The sequence below is a fragment of the Pleuronectes platessa genome, chromosome 16 (assembly GCF_947347685.1).
Source record: "Pleuronectes platessa chromosome 16, fPlePla1.1, whole genome shotgun sequence".
NCBI lineage: Eukaryota > Metazoa > Chordata > Actinopteri > Pleuronectiformes > Pleuronectidae > Pleuronectes > Pleuronectes platessa.
This window is the reverse complement of record NC_070641.1, coordinates 21,277,898-21,293,842: the sequence shown is the minus strand read 5'-3', so window position 1 is coordinate 21,293,842 and position 15,945 is coordinate 21,277,898. Positions and strand designations below refer to the sequence as shown.

At 45.9% G+C, this 15,945-nt stretch overlaps 3 protein-coding genes across 4 annotated transcripts; 2 read left to right on the top strand and 1 right to left on the bottom strand.

Moving 5' to 3' along the window:
• Positions 1 to 6: 6 nt before the first annotated feature.
• Positions 7 to 3,978, bottom strand: napsa (napsin A aspartic peptidase). The gene is made up of 9 exons (XM_053444377.1): positions 3,765 to 3,978; positions 2,680 to 2,833; positions 2,161 to 2,284; positions 1,962 to 2,080; positions 1,607 to 1,806; positions 1,397 to 1,519; positions 1,036 to 1,180; positions 847 to 945; positions 7 to 673 (listed from the first exon to the last, which is right to left on the bottom strand). The coding sequence occupies exons 1-9, from the start codon at positions 3,845 to 3,847 to the stop codon at positions 512 to 514; spliced, it is 1,209 nt and encodes a 402-aa protein (XP_053300352.1). The 5' UTR covers positions 3,848 to 3,978; the 3' UTR covers positions 7 to 511.
• A 952-nt stretch (positions 3,979 to 4,930) lies between these two features.
• Positions 4,931 to 11,413, top strand: LOC128459243 (uncharacterized). Of its 2 annotated transcripts, XM_053444362.1 has the most exons (13): positions 4,931 to 5,059; positions 5,238 to 5,491; positions 6,817 to 6,906; positions 7,021 to 7,161; positions 7,249 to 7,404; positions 8,112 to 8,219; positions 8,467 to 8,571; positions 8,692 to 8,787; positions 9,105 to 9,236; positions 9,351 to 9,452; positions 9,748 to 9,787; positions 9,894 to 9,948; positions 10,070 to 11,413. In XM_053444362.1, the coding sequence occupies exons 2-13, from the start codon at positions 5,486 to 5,488 to the stop codon at positions 10,803 to 10,805; spliced, it is 1,767 nt and encodes a 588-aa protein (XP_053300337.1). In that variant the 5' UTR covers positions 4,931 to 5,059; positions 5,238 to 5,485; the 3' UTR covers positions 10,806 to 11,413. The 2 variants fall into 2 exon arrangements, with proteins under 2 accessions (XP_053300337.1, XP_053300336.1); XM_053444361.1 differs by having other exon boundaries at positions 5,026 to 5,491.
• Positions 11,414 to 12,218: 805 nt separating this feature from the next.
• atf4b (activating transcription factor 4b) lies at positions 12,219 to 15,127 on the top strand. Its single transcript, XM_053444374.1, has 3 exons — positions 12,219 to 12,408; positions 13,299 to 13,751; positions 13,838 to 15,127. Exons 2-3 carry the CDS (start codon positions 13,403 to 13,405, stop codon positions 14,803 to 14,805), a joined length of 1,317 nt encoding a protein of 438 aa, XP_053300349.1. The 5' UTR covers positions 12,219 to 12,408; positions 13,299 to 13,402; the 3' UTR covers positions 14,806 to 15,127.
• Positions 15,128 to 15,945: the final 818 nt, after the last annotated feature.

Below are 15,945 nucleotides of genomic sequence, written 5' to 3'. Positions count from 1 at the left end.
GGATGGTCACGTTTGATTATTACATTTTTATTCAGCGAGATTTGGTCATAAAATTCACTTTGGCGTGTTAATAAGAAACATCCTGAGTTATGTTCAGTGTGCAAAAACAGCTCCCAGGTGTATTTTGAAATCTAGTTTGGTTCAGTTCAGTCATGTCTCGGAGTTTGTTTGTTCCCCCGAAGCTTTACAACAATGAAATGGTGCAAAAACAACAAAATGCTTAGCTCTGGTTGAATCCAGTCGTAAAAACACCACGTTAAAGCTCAAAGATCAGTGCGACAAACTGAAGCCGTCCCTTTGTTCAGTGGCAGAACTCATCTGTGCTCCATGCAAAAGAGGAAATGGTCATTAATGTTGCATCAATACTGGGAACAACCAGTTTCTCATGTAAACCTGGTGTTTCTAAGCAGATACAAGACATTTAAGTCAAACAAACACACTTTTATCTAATTATTAAACTCAAAACAACCCGACTAACGACCAGTGACACTCTTCATGCGGCGCTCTACATCTACTTGGCCGGCGCGAACCCGACGCGATCCACGTTCCTGTCGAACACCGTGTAGTACTTCCCGATGAAAACATCTCCCAGGATCCACAGGGGCCCAGCAGGAGGCGGGATATCCATGGCCATGAAACCCGACAGACAGATGGATGAACCCTTCTGGAACTCCTGGAGATAAAAGCATGAAAAGGTGCTTTGTTATCAAAGTCAATGATTTCCAGTGTCAAAGTTCTCCTCACCGTGTCTGGGGCGCTCGGCCTCAGGGGACTATTTTAATGCATATCAATACACACTGCATCTACTGAGGAAAAGTGAATTTCATCTTTCTGTAGTAAATCTACCTTCATGACATAATCCTCTCCAGTCAAGTTGAACATCTTCCCTCCGATGTTGAAGGACACGACGGGGAGAGATGGAATCTTCTTACAGTCGATTAAATACTACGAGGGAGAAAGAGAGACGATGTGCTTATGTTATCTTCTCAAACCAAATTGAAATTCAATGGTTTTGCATTTCCCCCCGAACTCTACCTCTCCCATTATCAAGGGCAGAGCTCCGATGGCTCTGTGCAGCGCTCGCACTTCCTGTCGAGGACCAACAATCAGGGACGTCCCCGTGTCAACGATGGCCTGGCAACCGGTTTTGCAGAGAGTCAGCTGAGTGCCGACTTCAACTCTGCAGGAAGGAGACAGAGAGAGAGAGAGAGAGAGAGACAGAGAGACAGAGAGACAGAGAGAGAGAGTCAGGTGAGTTGATGCATCAGCTTTTAAGACAGATTTAAATGAAAAGGAAAATTACAAACGGAACAGAAAGTGGGTCGACCGAAGCCATTTTAGAAAAGGTCACAGTTCCTCATAACAAAAGGAAGCCACACACAAGAGTCTCTCTTACCCGTCCATCTTAATCTGCCAGTAGGCCTTGCGTGTGACGTTCACATAGTGCAGGTCTCCGGTGTAGTACAGAGGATCTGTCCCACCCAGGATCAGCTCTCCTCCCACTGCTGCTTTGGCATCTCTGAGACACAAGTTGGAAAGTTTGAAAACGTGCGTGTGCCGGGGTACACTGCAGGAGTTGATTTGTTTCCTTGTGTCAGAAAACCACCTGCTTATGTAGAAGGAGAAGATGTTCTGGGGCAGCAGCTTGGCAGCCATGGCGGAGTCGAACACCGGTTTGACTTTGTCTACGGATATGGACGGGTAGCCCATACCCAGGACCCCATCGAACCGCGCAACAGCAAACGTGATGCCCGGCTGCTTCGTCGCTTCAGCAAACTGCTGACCAGGGACCGACAGACCTGCCAGCTGCAAGCAGAGGGAGGAGGAAGCTGAGAAATATCAGAGCCCATCGAAAACAAAACGAGTCTGGTAATGAAATGATGGGAACGGCGTGACCACCAAAACTGAGGAATGCCGATAAACAAAGAGCGGAGTGAGAGAGGGGAGAGTTTGGAGCTCACAGAGACGGTGTCCTCGCTGATGTAGCCCGTCAAGCTGCCTCTGCCGTACTGGATGGAGAACTTGGTGCCGTTCTTCACAAACGTGCTCGACTTCTTGGAGTTGTAACGATGATGGAGCCCTAACGAGAGAGGAGAGATCAGACTGTGAAGGTGAAGTGCACAGACAGTCCGTGCACGGTGCGCCGAATGAGACACTCACAGCAGGCCACGTCGAAGAGGTTGCAGTGGATGGAGGGCACCCACAGGTTGGAAGAGCCGGTGTCAAACAGCACGCTGAAGCGCTGCGGGGGGGTGCCGATGCCGATCTCCCCGTAGTACTGAGCCTGGGGACAGTTTAACAACATCACACATCCTCTCCCTTCACAGCAGACTCAGGTCAGGAATGCAAAAGGTGTAACATTCAGGTGTGGCAGCTGACATGGTGCTAATTAAATACAACAGCATACCTGAGTGGATGTTTAACATGTGCATGAAAAGAGAGCATTTCCTGGGCCAGAGTTCACTCAGTACAGATACATGTCTTCATGTCAATGTACTTTGCTTAGGGTAGATTTACTCTAATGTCAAATATCCATCCTTACTACTCCTACATTTATGAAACATTGTGTTACAGGTTCATGTTTCTTATAGTTTTAAAAGTAAAATCAGTTCTGAGGGGACTTGATCCACCGAGCCAATCAGAGTGCACAGGGTAACATCAGAATCAGGTGTTGCTTACGTCCATGAAGTTGGTCAGCGCCTCCACGGGCAGTGTCGGCGGGGGGGCGCTGTCAGAGGTGCCGGTGCTGCTCGCCAGCTCCTGCAGCTCCTCCAGGGACATCCCGTTGTCGGCCATCAGGCGACGCAGGCTCCTGGTTTTGAGAAGAGGAACTCTGGGGGGAGGGGGGGGGGGGGGGGGGAGAGAGGTTAAACAGAGACTTCCTACATGCACCCTCGTGTGTGAACAAACTGTGGTGTGAACGTTTGGATTCTGAGTCGATACTGCAGGTCTCTACTTTGCACAGACAAGTCAAACCTGGTCTCATAGTGTCTGCATCTAATTAACCTTCAATTCAAACTGCTGCTCCAATCAGATTTCACGAACTAGTCTCACCTGCACCTTAAATTACCTAAAAGTACAGGCTGTCCAACTTTAGAGTGAGTAACACCAGAATCCTAAAGGTCACTGGAAGAAATAAAGGCCGGGATAGAAACAAGAGCCTCTGGGAGATGAATACTTTATTTTTATTTGAATATAAGCTTTATGAATTATAGAGAATAGTGTCGCCCATCTATGATTAACTTCATTCTTCTCTAACAATCAGACCAGCTGAGAGTTATTTGTCGACCGGGTCCTTCCTTTGTTAAAGTCACATCTGTTCAGCCGTGTGCCACTGTTTTGTTTGTGCTGCACACCATGTGATCAGGGTCCAGAGTCACATGGAACCAATCAATTCAATTAAATGGATCTTAAACACTTTTAAACTGACTCACGCTCTTGTGGACCTGGTTGTGAATGCACTTCTCGTTTGAGCAATAGTTAGTTTGACTAATCACAGAATTACAGAAGTTTGTGACATGTTGACCTCACAGCGGTTTATTGTCAGTTCTGTATTATTTGTACAATGTGGTAGTTTTGAGGTTTTGGATGGAAGTTGTTGGTGGACATTGCTGAGCATGAATAACAAGTTATCTCTTCGATTGGAAACACGTGGGGTTAATTATAACGGTGAGGAGATGAATGAGGAAGTTAAATAACACAAACACACGCACCTGCAGGTTTACTCAGTGATATACGCAGCAGCTGGTTTTGTGAGTATTTACCTGATAATGGCGACACTTTGTGAGATCATCATCATCAGCAGCAGCAACATCCCGGTGATGTGAAGCATCTTCAGTCGCGTCATGTCTGCGCCGCTCAAACAACGAGCTAAAGAAATAACGGAACGTTCGTGTAGTTTCCGTGTCAGATCTCGACACTTCGCAGTTTCAGTCGCGCGCTGCAGAGCCTCGGAGTTTCGGATGTGTCCGCCTTCACTCGCTTTTCTCCGCTGCAGCCGCACGCAGCGATTGGAGGGAGATAATGACCGCCAGGCTGTGATTGGCGGAGGAGACTGCACGTCGTCCCGCCTCTAAAGCCCGTGCATGGAGAGGCCCTGGTGCACGGTCACGAGGGGCAGTGTGACCTGACTGTGATGTGGGGAGCGCGCACTGGTTCACGCGCACACACACACACACACACACAGTCAACGTTGTCAGCTGAAGAACAGAGGAGATTATTTACACACTTTGTTGAATGGATTGTTGTCATTCTCTCATGTTGTGTAAAACACACAAAGTCCTGATAACAGAGGGAAACAGATCAGAAGAATAAACACGAGTAGAAACAGCAGCAGAGACTCGATCCTACACCTCCTATCATATCTTCTACTACATTTAAACTCTTAATTATTATAATAATTATTATAATAATAATAGGCTGTAGTATAAGTGGTAATGGATGGATGATATTAGATGGATGAATGAATGAATGGATGGATGAATGAATGGATGAATGGATGAATGGATGGGTGAATAGATGGATAGTGGACAATGAATATCATGAGCTTGAAAAACTTCCTTGAGCCCAAACAACACAAAACTACAACTAATAATATTAATATTCAAATACATATATTATATTTATGTGGTGTTTCTAACGAAGCTCAAAGACATTTTACAAAGGTGAAAAAGGAGAAACGCAAATACAGACAAATGACTCGAAATAAAAAATATACTACTTGTTAATTAGATCCACAGTCAATACAAATTCCACCAGGAGCCGTCAGTCAACGCGCTGCCCTCTGACTCAGCGTGAAGGCAGCCTCAGAAACACCCAGCCCGTTGAACTGGTTTCAGACTAAATCCTTCCCATTACATACTGATGCCTGCACAAAGGTTCACACACACACACACACACACACACACACACACACTCACACACACACACACACAGACACAAACATGATCTATCCGATTTCAGGCTAATACACCAAAGGGAACCCCTGAACGTGCTAAGACTTGTTTTTTGGGGTCAAGTTTGAGTTAGTTTATCCTCAAGGTCGGTGTCATGTGTGAAGGTTTGTGTGGCCGGGCCTCACTGGGGTCGGGCTCAGTCTGTCCACAATGAGTGGACGTCAATGCAAAATCCTCATGTAGATACCTTTGTCTGTGTGTGTGTATGTCTTTGTACTTTACTTTGCCACCCATGAAAGAATCCACCCATTACATTTTTCCTTCTGTGTTGTGACTCTGCAGGGAAATCACACACACCCCTTCAGGCCTGTTCAGACTGCATGACAGAGAGTGACACAGAGAGGAGCAGAAGAAGAGAAAGAGAGAGGGAGGAGCAGGCATCCCTGGTATCTGTGGCCCGACAGGAGTTCAGGCATGTAGACGCACTGGAGGAAACCTAAAGGGCTTTCTTATTAAACTGGATCCACAATCGGAAAAACAAATCTTCTCAAGTAAAAAAAGACCGACGACAACAACGTCAACTCTGCATCATGACGGTAAGAATCAGTTGTTTGTGTTGTGTGTGTTAATCTAAACGTGGGTCATTAATCAGTCTCAGAGGAGAGTTTGGCCTTCGGGCTACATGAGGTATGAAAACACACAAGTACGTTCGTGTCTATCTTTACACTTTGTGTCAGAAACATGCTTGTGCCTTATTGCACAGGGGAGTTGCATATACAGGGAATTCACTGACTGGCTGACAAGTTTGTTTAAAGTAATGTTTGAAAATCTTAGAATTATGAAGTTTTACAATCATGCATCCAGTTTCAGTTTGGCCCGAACTGAATTAGCAGACAGCTTGTGCAATCAGAGCACGTACAGCCACAAACGAGTAAGACCAGCAAGGAAAACAAATTTTGTTCGTGATATGTCAAATCTTCTTACCGCTCAAACAGCTGTCCAGATGTTACCCTGTGGAAATGACACCACAAGGTGAAGTGGTTGTAAACAGCGTTTGTGTCAAGGGAGAGTATGGAGGACACCCTCATCTGTCATGTCTGCCTGTGATACTGATCTCAGCTCAGCTTTTTTTCTTTTTTTCTAAGCAGAAATTGTTTGCATCACACTTTACAGTAGGATTTTATCTTTTCCACCTGCAGACCTTCGGTGATAAATAAAGATTTACAGTCCGGCCTATGTGCTCTGAATATTTCACGTCTGATAGTGTGCAGCTTTCCTTCTGAGATACAGGGATTTGATAAAAGGCTCCACTGAAGCACCATATCCATGTATGAAAGCTTTCTACTGCCATGCTGGAAACAGTATCACATTATAACACGACATGCTCTATGTTATAACTTGGACTCCAGACAGAGAACTTAAAGCAGAATAAACCGGATCATGTTATTATGAAATTCTATTTCTATCAGTAAAAGAAACAGGTTATAATGTAAATGCATCATGTGACTTCTGAGTTAACACTGAGAGTGAGCCTGGTAGGAAATAGAAATAGTAGAAATAGTTTGATCAGTTGTAATGATTGGTTATCATGCTATAACCCGATCATTATGTTATGATCCGGTGTGACATAAACACGCCTCCATGACAACATGATAAACTGCGTTCTGCTCTTATCTCACCTCTGTTTGAAAAGAGCTCCTGTTTTAAACCTTTATTATTTTAATATCTTTATTCTCAGCACAATGGGGACAGGAATCTAAAATCCAAACCTGTAATTAGACGTATATGTGTGTTAAGGATAGAAATACAGTCTTGCAATAATATTTAGAGAAAAAAGGGCCACAGGAACATTTGAAAGGTTGATTTTTATCGGAATGGTTTTAATGTAAGTGTTTGAAACTGTCACTGTTAAACCCAACAGCCGCCAAAACCCCCGAGGAAGAGCCTCATGATGAAGACCGGCTCGTATGACGTCCCCCAGCCGGTCTACGTAGACCCGGACTCCACCGTGGTAAAACAAAGAGATGTCTTCTCATCACTGTCCATCTAAATGCATGACTCGTTGAATTATCAGAAAGTGAGACATTCGGGTGTTGATCCTCTCACGTGTTCATCTTCCTCTCAGCCTGAAGCCGCAGATGAGAACCAGTCCGAGGTGAAGGTCCGGCCTGTACCTCGCCCGAGATCCAAGTTTCCAAGAGCCCAGAGTCAAACCGACAACCCTGTGGACTCCGCGGACAAAACGAGCAAGGCAACCAATGAAGTGGTGAGAGGAGCCGTGGCTTCCACACATGGGGAAGATAAACTCCCGACAGCACTCCCTGGCATTTATTCTTTTCTTTTTTTTTGTTAGAGTTCCCAGCACAGCGAAGAGTCGGCAGAGAGGCCTCGTCCTGCTCGTCCCCCTCCGAGACCACCACTGGCCAGATGTTGGTCCACCAGCAAACTCCCACCAGTCGTCGACAGAGAGAATCAATACATGAGTTCAAATACTGAACCCAACATGAAGGTACTGGATGTTTCAAACCCAATAATGAGCCTAATGTAGGCTTAGTGCTCCGTGTTGTGTTGATGTTACATTCATTACCTCCACCAAGGTCAATGTTGACTTTGTCACAACGTCACAGATATCCTGTAAAAACATGTTCTCTATAATTGCTCAAAGATTTATTACAGGTGGTTTTTCTGATGTTTTTCTTTCACTTGTCAAAGCAGGAAACACACACACATGGAATTTATGACAATATGAACGGAGGCAATGTTCCTTTCAGTTCCAGGCTTCACACTCATGACATGGCTCAGCCTGACGAGTGACACAACAGCGTCTTTTCTCTTTTTACACAGACGTGGACAAAAGTCTGAACAATAATGTCCCCCTCCACCCCCGCACCCCCGACACCTGTTCATACCTTCCACACAGAACAAAGTGGAAACACGTGACATTTGCCTTATCACTTACTGTACACTTGGTTATTTCCTGCTTTGACAAGTCCAGTTTGTCTGATGTTTTATCTTCGAGTTGAAGTTGTCAAACAATAAGTGAGATACCAGGAAGTCCCAGCCTCTGTGCAGGAAACCCAGAGGGAATCTATAAATAGTCAAAAAGTTTCAGATTCCAAGTGAACATCTAATCTTTAACAGCATTATGTGTTTGGATCAATACGAGGGTCGTTGTGGTAAACGACTTTCTCCCTCTGACTTCCCCTCCGCCTGCAGCCGCCAGCCATCGGCTCTGAGAGAAAACCAAAACTCTGTCCAGAGCGCCCCCCCCTTCCCGCCATCTACTGCGATAGAGCGTCGTCTCTGAAGGAGAAACATTCCAAGGTAAGAGCGGAGGAAGTGCTTTATGTTTCCGTCTTCCTTAAGATAACTGTGAGGGTGATTGACTGTAAACAGTGGGACACTGCAGGCATGATGCAGATCTGGCCCAGATCTGGCAAACAGGCAACAAGGGGAATCATTCCAAACAGAATGTGGGCGATATTTGGGCCAAAAGACAATTAAACTATGTGGGAACTAACTTCTCCTCACTTTCATATGTTAAATCTCAAATTTTATGTTTTCTTGACAGGACATATCAACTCAAGACGATACAGCCCACTCCAACCAACCAACACCAGACTTACTCTCTTTCTCGGAGGAAGATGAGAACCTGTGTGGAATTTACGGTGAAATGGTAAATTAAACGATGTTTTCTCTGAATTCAGTTAATAATATATTTTTACCTTTTGAATGCTGTACATTCACATCCTTGTCTGCATTGTGACATCATACAGTGACTGTGTTTGACCCTCAGGCGACAGACGCTACAGACAGACCTGCGGTTCCCCCCCGACTGCGTCAGCGCTCCCTCCCATGCTTCTACTCGGAGAGTGACAGCTTATCTCTACAGGTATGAGAGACATGAGCCGTGCACAACGCTGTCAAAACGACAACAAAAGGTGCAGAAACACATGTGTTTGACACGCTGTCATGGAAAAGGACACACGTATGACTTTGACCTTCCCCCTGGATGAAGGTCGTGGTTTGCAGGCTGCCTCCACCACCCGGTCTGGGATAAGCAGAAGAAAATGGGTGGAGGGATGACAACAACAATAATGATAAATCATTTTGAGAGCCCTCCATCTTCATTCCTGCTAATGTGTCCCAAAACTGTCGTAATCTTTATAGAAAAATTGATTAAAAAATTGATTTCTTTGTCCTCCACAGTCCAGAACACCTCCTCCGTCATTCAACCCACCATCACCACCACTTTCCACAGGGTATTCATCAGAGTCCTTTTACAGTGAGTTAGAGCCTCGACCCTACCTGGACGTTCTGCCGGAGGACGAAGACAGTCTGGTGAGAGACACAAACACACACACAAACACACAGATACACACAAAGAGGAGACCTTTGTCTTTGGGTTGAGGCACTGGAATGTTTTGTAATCTTTTTCCAATGAAACTCCACCAGATACGCAGGAGGTCGACAGCTACTTCAGGACAACGCTTCCCGAGTCGAGGCGTCTCTTCAGGCGTCTCTTCAGGCTATCGTCAGATGTCCAGAGACACAGACGTAAGGGAACTCTGAAAACTAGAAGAACATGCTCCCCCCCCCCCCCCCCCCCCCCGAAAATTTAAACAGATTTTAGCACTGATTCTTAGATTGTTGGATTTTTACCGTGGTTCCAACTTTGCAAATTTGCAAAAACTTCAACCCCTCATTACTTCTCCGTGTAATATGGCAGCATCTTATTCAGACTAATGACATAATTCTGAATAATTCTTACTTGGGTTAATATTGGTGTCAGTGTAAATGTGAAGTAAAACCAGAGCTGAAATGTGACCAGAAACTGATCTGTGTTCCTCAGGACATCATTGGGATGTTGAGATGGTTGACAAGAGTGTCCAGTAAGTCCACATTTTAATTTCTAGATGATTCCTGTCACCGTGTCATCGTGTAGCAACACACTTTGGTGTTACTGGTGTACATAATAATTGATCTCTGTTCCCACAGAATGTAACTACATGACTCCATCACTGTACGGCCTCAGTATAGAAGAAGAAATCAGGTAAGGTCCCAGAGTCCATCATTTCAACTCCTCCTTCAGAATGTGTCAATATGATGTTAAATGATTTAGAAGTTCATGTTGAGATGGATTTGATTCATGCTCTGTCTCTGTCCCTGTGCAGGTCTTTCGATCAGAGAGCCAGGGACATGAGCAAAGCCCTGCGCCTGTACAACCTCCTCCTGATGAAGCGCAACGAGACCCTGCACAAAGTCATCGTTGAGTTCATCAGCATCTCCAACGCCCTGGACAAGATGAAGAAGAAGGCCAAAAGCATGGGCATCGCCGGAGGCACCACAGGCGCCGTGGGAGGGGTGACTGCAGTGCTGGGCATCGCTCTGGCTCCTGTGACCATGGGGGCCTCACTCATCGCTACAGCTGTTGGCGCCGGCATGGTGGCCTCCGCCGGGGGGATGGGCGCCCACACTGCTAAGGCCAATAAGAAGGTTGTGAAGAAGATGCAAGTTGAGAAACTAGTGTACGAATATAAGTCAGGTATCGTGGACGTGGAGCTGTGTCTGGATTTTATCCTCTCGGGGATGAATGAGCTGCGACGGCACGACATCGGCAGGATACACAGGGCGGGGTCCGAGCCCGACGCGGTGAAGATGGCGCATCTGTCGCAGACTGTGCTCAACAACAACATGAGCAAAGGCAGGAGCACTTCTGCTGCTCACCCGTCGTCTGAGGGGCTGCTCCTGGCTTTCGCTAAGGAGCTGGATCAGTATTTCACAGACGAGGAAGGTCAGAAGCTGAGGAAGTCGAGCAAGAGCCGGTTCTCAGGGAGGGTTCGGCTGCTGGCTAAGAATCTGCAGGATCAACTGGAATACCTGAACCACATGTGGGAAATGTTTGGTTGAATCAGCGAAGTTTTCAGACAATTTCAGACATGAACTCCGAAGGAAGTCTGCAGAATGGGGTCTGGACTTTCTCTGCAGTTTCCCTTCCACACATGAACAACGGAGCAGGAGATTCTCCGCTCAGACACGTTCAGAGCAGAGCAGACGTCTCTGAAGAGCGGCAAGCAGAGGCCGAGATCCCCAAACACTCTCTGGACATCTTCGTCTGTGTCTTCTATGTGAATCCAGCCACTTATCCATCCTGAGATATATTGTTTTGTTTTTGTTTTTGTCATTTTTGCATCCGTCCATGTTAGAAAAGTCATTAACACGCCCACTCGCTCACGGTCGATCCTCCGGAGGATCTCCTGCGGAGTTCTCCGATCGGCTCCTCGGGACATTCTCCAGAGTTTATTCTAGTTGAGTGACAGGAAAAACTCCAGAGAATGTCCTGAGCCTCTCACTCTGACATTTGAGTTCTCATATACAGCCCCTTGTGTGTGTCTCTGTGTGTGTGCGTGTGTGTGTGTGAGAGAGACTGAATGACGAATGCAATGAAGAAGAAACCTAACTGCACAAATCAACTCTTTATTTGCCACATATATTTTTAATAAATTATATAAACCAAACATTTGATTTATTTCTTGTATCTCAGGGTATTTCAAGACTTTGGTTTGACTCTCGTCCATGACTGTGGTATATGAAGCAGCAGAATTAGCAGGAATCACTGTTATAAATTCAAATAAACCTTGTTTTAATCAAAATCGTGTGCTTCTTTGTTAAGTTTAGTCCCAGTGGTAAATTAAGAAATGCCTGCACTGCAGAAAGAGGATTACTGAGGCAGCTTTCCTTTCTGTTGAAGATTATGGTGACATTTTCTTCATGGATGCTTCAGCTGCCGCCCTGACACAGTTCCACACTGGTTTCACTTCAGCTTCAAGCATCATTACCAGTGACAACTATCATTTCAAGTTATTTCTCAAGGTTGGATGTCCCTCTCTCTCTCTCTGCTGGATGAGAACCACACTGGGTTTTATTTATCTATAAACATATTTTTATGACTTCACCTCACTGCTGTTTCCTTAATGTGGCTCTCAGCAAATGACTGGATTACACTGCAACTGTTAAAAATAAAAAATGCCCCACCACCACCATCATCATCATCATCATCTTCATCATCATAACAACAACAGCAATAATAATCATAACAATAACGAAGACAACCATAAAAAGAATAATGACAATAATAATAATAACACATGTGTAAACCACTTTCATAGGAAGTAAGAGACATGTTACATAGAATAAAAAACACAGGTCGAGTATTGTTTCCTCATTAAATAGGGCAGATGACAGGAATGCGGATGACGCACCCTCGGCGGAGTGATATCGTGTGCGCGCGGCGGAAGGACACCTCCTCTCCACGCTGCGGATCATCATCACCAGCACCGCAGCACCACGCGCACCACTAACCGCTCAGAGCACCCACAGAGAAGCAGCAGTAGAAACCTCCGGACATTGTCCCGTCGCCGACATGGCAGCGTAAGAGTGTGACCAGCAGCCGCCTCCCAACACAGTGCCACCAACCAGTGCACTGAGTCTTCTCCGAACCAGCAAACATGTCGTAAGTCAACCTTTAAGAAATGACAGCTGCCGGATGTGCCGAGGCCCGCGCGCGCTCTCGAGAGGCCTCGCATTTCCCGCGAGCGCCATTTTGCTTTCTTTGTTATAACTTTAATACATTTTTCATTATTTATGAATATATATGTCCGACGCGCGCTGATATCGTCGAGTAACGACGATGAACGTATTTAAGATTTATTTTTAAAACCAAGGGCGTGTCGTGAGGGTGATGACGCAACACGGAACAGGAAACGTGAAATTATACATTTTGCGACATGTGCTAAAAATGTCGCCGATCGCGTTTCATCCTCAGACGGTTTGCGACACTTTGTATCAATCAGGAGGGTTGTTAAGACGAATGAGTCCTCGTGGCGAGGAGAGTCTGAACAGCGGGTTAAAATGGCGGAGGGAGAACAAAGTGGCTGACAGGGAGGAGGAGGAGGGGGGAGGGATATGGACGCGGTGACATCATCTAGGTCATGAGACACGAAGCAGCTGATGGGGAAACACGTGATGTGTAGTAAACCCCACTGGAAGGGTGGAGGCGCTGTTGAGTCAAAACAGGAGAGGATGTATCTAGTGTTGTGCAATAAGACAATATCAGTAATATATTAAAACACAATGCAACAACATATAATGCTTATACATTGTGTAACACAGTAAATAGGTGTAACACATATTTGGTTTGTCATTCCATACAATTAAGTATTCACTCAGGACTCTTTAAACGTAGAAGAGATAATAATAATAATACATTTTATTACTGATAATTCGTGCAGCCCTCGATGTCCCTGAGATCAGAGTCTGATTCATCCCTGATGGTTTAAATTGTGTGTTTATGATGTTTCATATTTTCAACACAGACGTCTTTCTTTGATCCCGTGTCCTCAGGTCCTTTGTGGAAACCCTCAGCTCTGCTGCATCCGACAGCACGAAACACTTCGCCGCCCTCCTAGCCTCATCACGCAGCCCGTTCGTGACCAACAACAGCCACTATGACCATGACGATGACAAGCTCACAGTTTGGCCTGGAAGACATGGAGGCCCTTCTCTGGGGGCCTTCCTCTCCCACGGCTGACGCCATGGGCTCCCTGTTCTATCACCCTGACCAAGAAGAGAATCAGGAAGGAGGAGGGACCTCACCAGAGGGGGACACTTCACCCGTGTCGCCCCTCACCTCCTTGTCACTGCCCTCTCCTCCTAATTTCTACTCTCCCCCTTCCTCGCCGCCCGCCGTCCTCCTCCACGGGGACAAAGCTGGGAACGAGTCGGCCCTGCTCTCCCTCCCCTGGCTGGAGCACCCTGATCAGCTGGGATGCCAAATGATCTCAGATGACAGGAGAGGTAATAATGATCTCTTTCACTTTGATCACTTTTGGTAGCATCTTTGAAATTCACGGTGTAACCGAGTTTCTCCTTGTCTTCTGCAGAGGATCCGCTCGGTGCCCTGGACTGGATGGCGGAGAAGATGGATCTAAACGAGTTTGACCTGGATTCTCTGATTGGCTCCTGCAGTCCCCACGAATCGTCCATCAGCTCCACAGAAGACCTGCTGGCCTCCCTAGATTGCCCCATGGAGCTCGACTCTCTCCCAGTGCCCACTCTCTCAACTCCTGTTCTCTCAAGTCTCCCCTCTGCTTCTCCTCCAAGGTCCCCCCCCACAGTGGAAGTCTCTGACTCCTACTTCGCCCCCTCTCCTCCCCCGTGTGTCCCAGAGCCACAAGAGGAGCTCGAAATCAAATCTGAGCCAGCTTCTCCGGACCCACCAATGGTTGATTCTCCTTCCTCACCAGTCGACACCCTGGGCCTGGGCAGTGAGGTGGACGTCTTGGAGACGGAGGAGAAACCAGTATTAGCTGCTGTGGTCCCTCAGGTCCAGAGATTTGTATTCTCCCTCACACCAACCCGCATCGTCCTTGTACTGGCCCCCAAAAATGAGATTGGGATCGCCACCACTACTGTAACCACCACACCAGGTGTCGTTCAGTCGTCCCCTGCCACCTCCCCCCCACAGAGGTCGTCTAGAAGTAGACCGTACCCTGAGCCCAAATCCATAACCAGTCCACCCTCTCCCAGTGTGACCACTCTCAAAGTCAAGTCCCTCTGTTGTGATGATGAAGATGAGGATGATGATGATGATGAAAGGTTAACTCTGAAGGCGCCAAAGGACAAGAAGCTGAAGAAGATGGCGCAGAATAAGACGGCTGCCACTCGCTACCGGCAGAAGAAGAGGTGCGAGCAGGACTCGATCTCCTCGGAGCATTCGATTCTGGAGAAGAAGAACATGGAGCTGAGGGAGAAAGCTGAATCCATGGCCAGGGAGATCGAGTACCTCAAGGAGCTGATGGAGGAGGTGCGCTCGGGCAGGACCAGGAAAGGTCTCAGTCCTGACCCTTAGTGGTCGGACCTAAGTATGTCAGAGTAGAATGTAGATAACGGGAAGCGTCCGATTTTATTTTTATTGCAAACATGTATCAGTATAATGTGTCCTAAATATCTAACACTGGTATTAGTAGTTTTATGATAAATGAGTAGTTCTTGGGACATTTGGGATATTTTCCACTCAGTATATGGATCTGTGCTGTTTCTTGTATTTTAATTCCTATAAGTCTGGACCTCAGTTACAAGCCAGTAAGTCTTTGCTGTTTAAAAATGTGTATATGATAATGTCACCGATCCACCTGTATTCTCAGTCTCTTAATAAAGAGTTTTGAACCTTATTTCACTATGTTTTTGTGATTATTTGTGACCATAAGAAAGAAAACTGTTTAGAAAAGTTTCTAAACAGTGAATTCCTCACTGAAAGCAAACTGGCATTTTTAATAAGCCTGTCTCCACATGATAATCCACCTTGACATTGTATTTAATCAACTTAAAAACCAATAACATGTTAGTGGCTGGGTTCAATCCCAGTTTGCAGTGTTCCCTGCACATCTGTATGTAAGAATTTAATTTCCAGAGCTGATCTTGAAAACCATTTGAGGTTTTACTTGAAATTTACAATTATTAGTTTGTGTAGTGGTGTGTTCAGGGGCGGCTGTGGCTGAGGGGGAAGAGAGGGTCGCCCACTAACACGCGTCCACAGCTTGCTACCAATCTCCATTCATTCCACGTGCTTACACTGCCCCTCAGCCCTCAGTGAATGTGTAATGTACGACAAATACAGCTCTGCACGTGGATCCACTTCATGACTTTGTGTTTGTGTGTGTGTGAGAATGACTAAACTTTTCGGTCTAACGTCAGCAATAATTATGTGTGTGTGTTTTGTTTTGTTATTTCTGTTCCTGAGGGGGGCTCAAACTTTTCAAATGATCTTCTTTCTAGGTTGAAAGACTTTGAATGAGGATTAACATTGTATTTTGTTTATATGTCTCTTTGCTGCTTGTTGTATTCATTTCTTTTAACTTAAAACAAATCTACAAATCGGTTGCATGGTATTTGCACAGGGTCGGTCAGAGATGTGCATGTAACTGTCCCCGTGCAGTCAATTTGAGGTTCAGTAAATTACGAGTCAGTGTCTTTTCTCATAGAGACTCTT

Bases quoted from the DNA above. Each gene is read 5' to 3' on its own strand.
- napsa (XM_053444377.1), bottom strand. From the start codon at position 3,847: ATGACGCGACTGAAGATGCTTCACATCACCGGGATGTTGCTGCTGCTG. The intron at 2,834-3,764 runs GTAAATACTCAC...CCCTCCCCCCAG, and splicing joins CAAAGTGTCGCCATTATCAG to AGTTCCTCTTCTCAAAACCA. The intron at 1,520-1,606 runs GTGGTTTTCTGA...CTTGTGTCTCAG, and splicing joins TTCTCCTTCTACATAAGCAG to AGATGCCAAAGCAGCAGTGG.
- LOC128459243 (XM_053444362.1), top strand. The intron at 7,405-8,111 runs GTACTGGATGTT...CTCCGCCTGCAG, and splicing joins ATACTGAACCCAACATGAAG to CCGCCAGCCATCGGCTCTGA. The intron at 9,237-9,350 runs GTGAGAGACACA...AAACTCCACCAG, and splicing joins CGGAGGACGAAGACAGTCTG to ATACGCAGGAGGTCGACAGC.
- atf4b (XM_053444374.1), top strand. From the start codon at position 13,403: ATGACCATGACGATGACAAGCTCACAGTTTGGCCTGGAAGACATGGAG. The intron at 13,752-13,837 runs GTAATAATGATC...TGTCTTCTGCAG, and splicing joins GATCTCAGATGACAGGAGAG to AGGATCCGCTCGGTGCCCTG.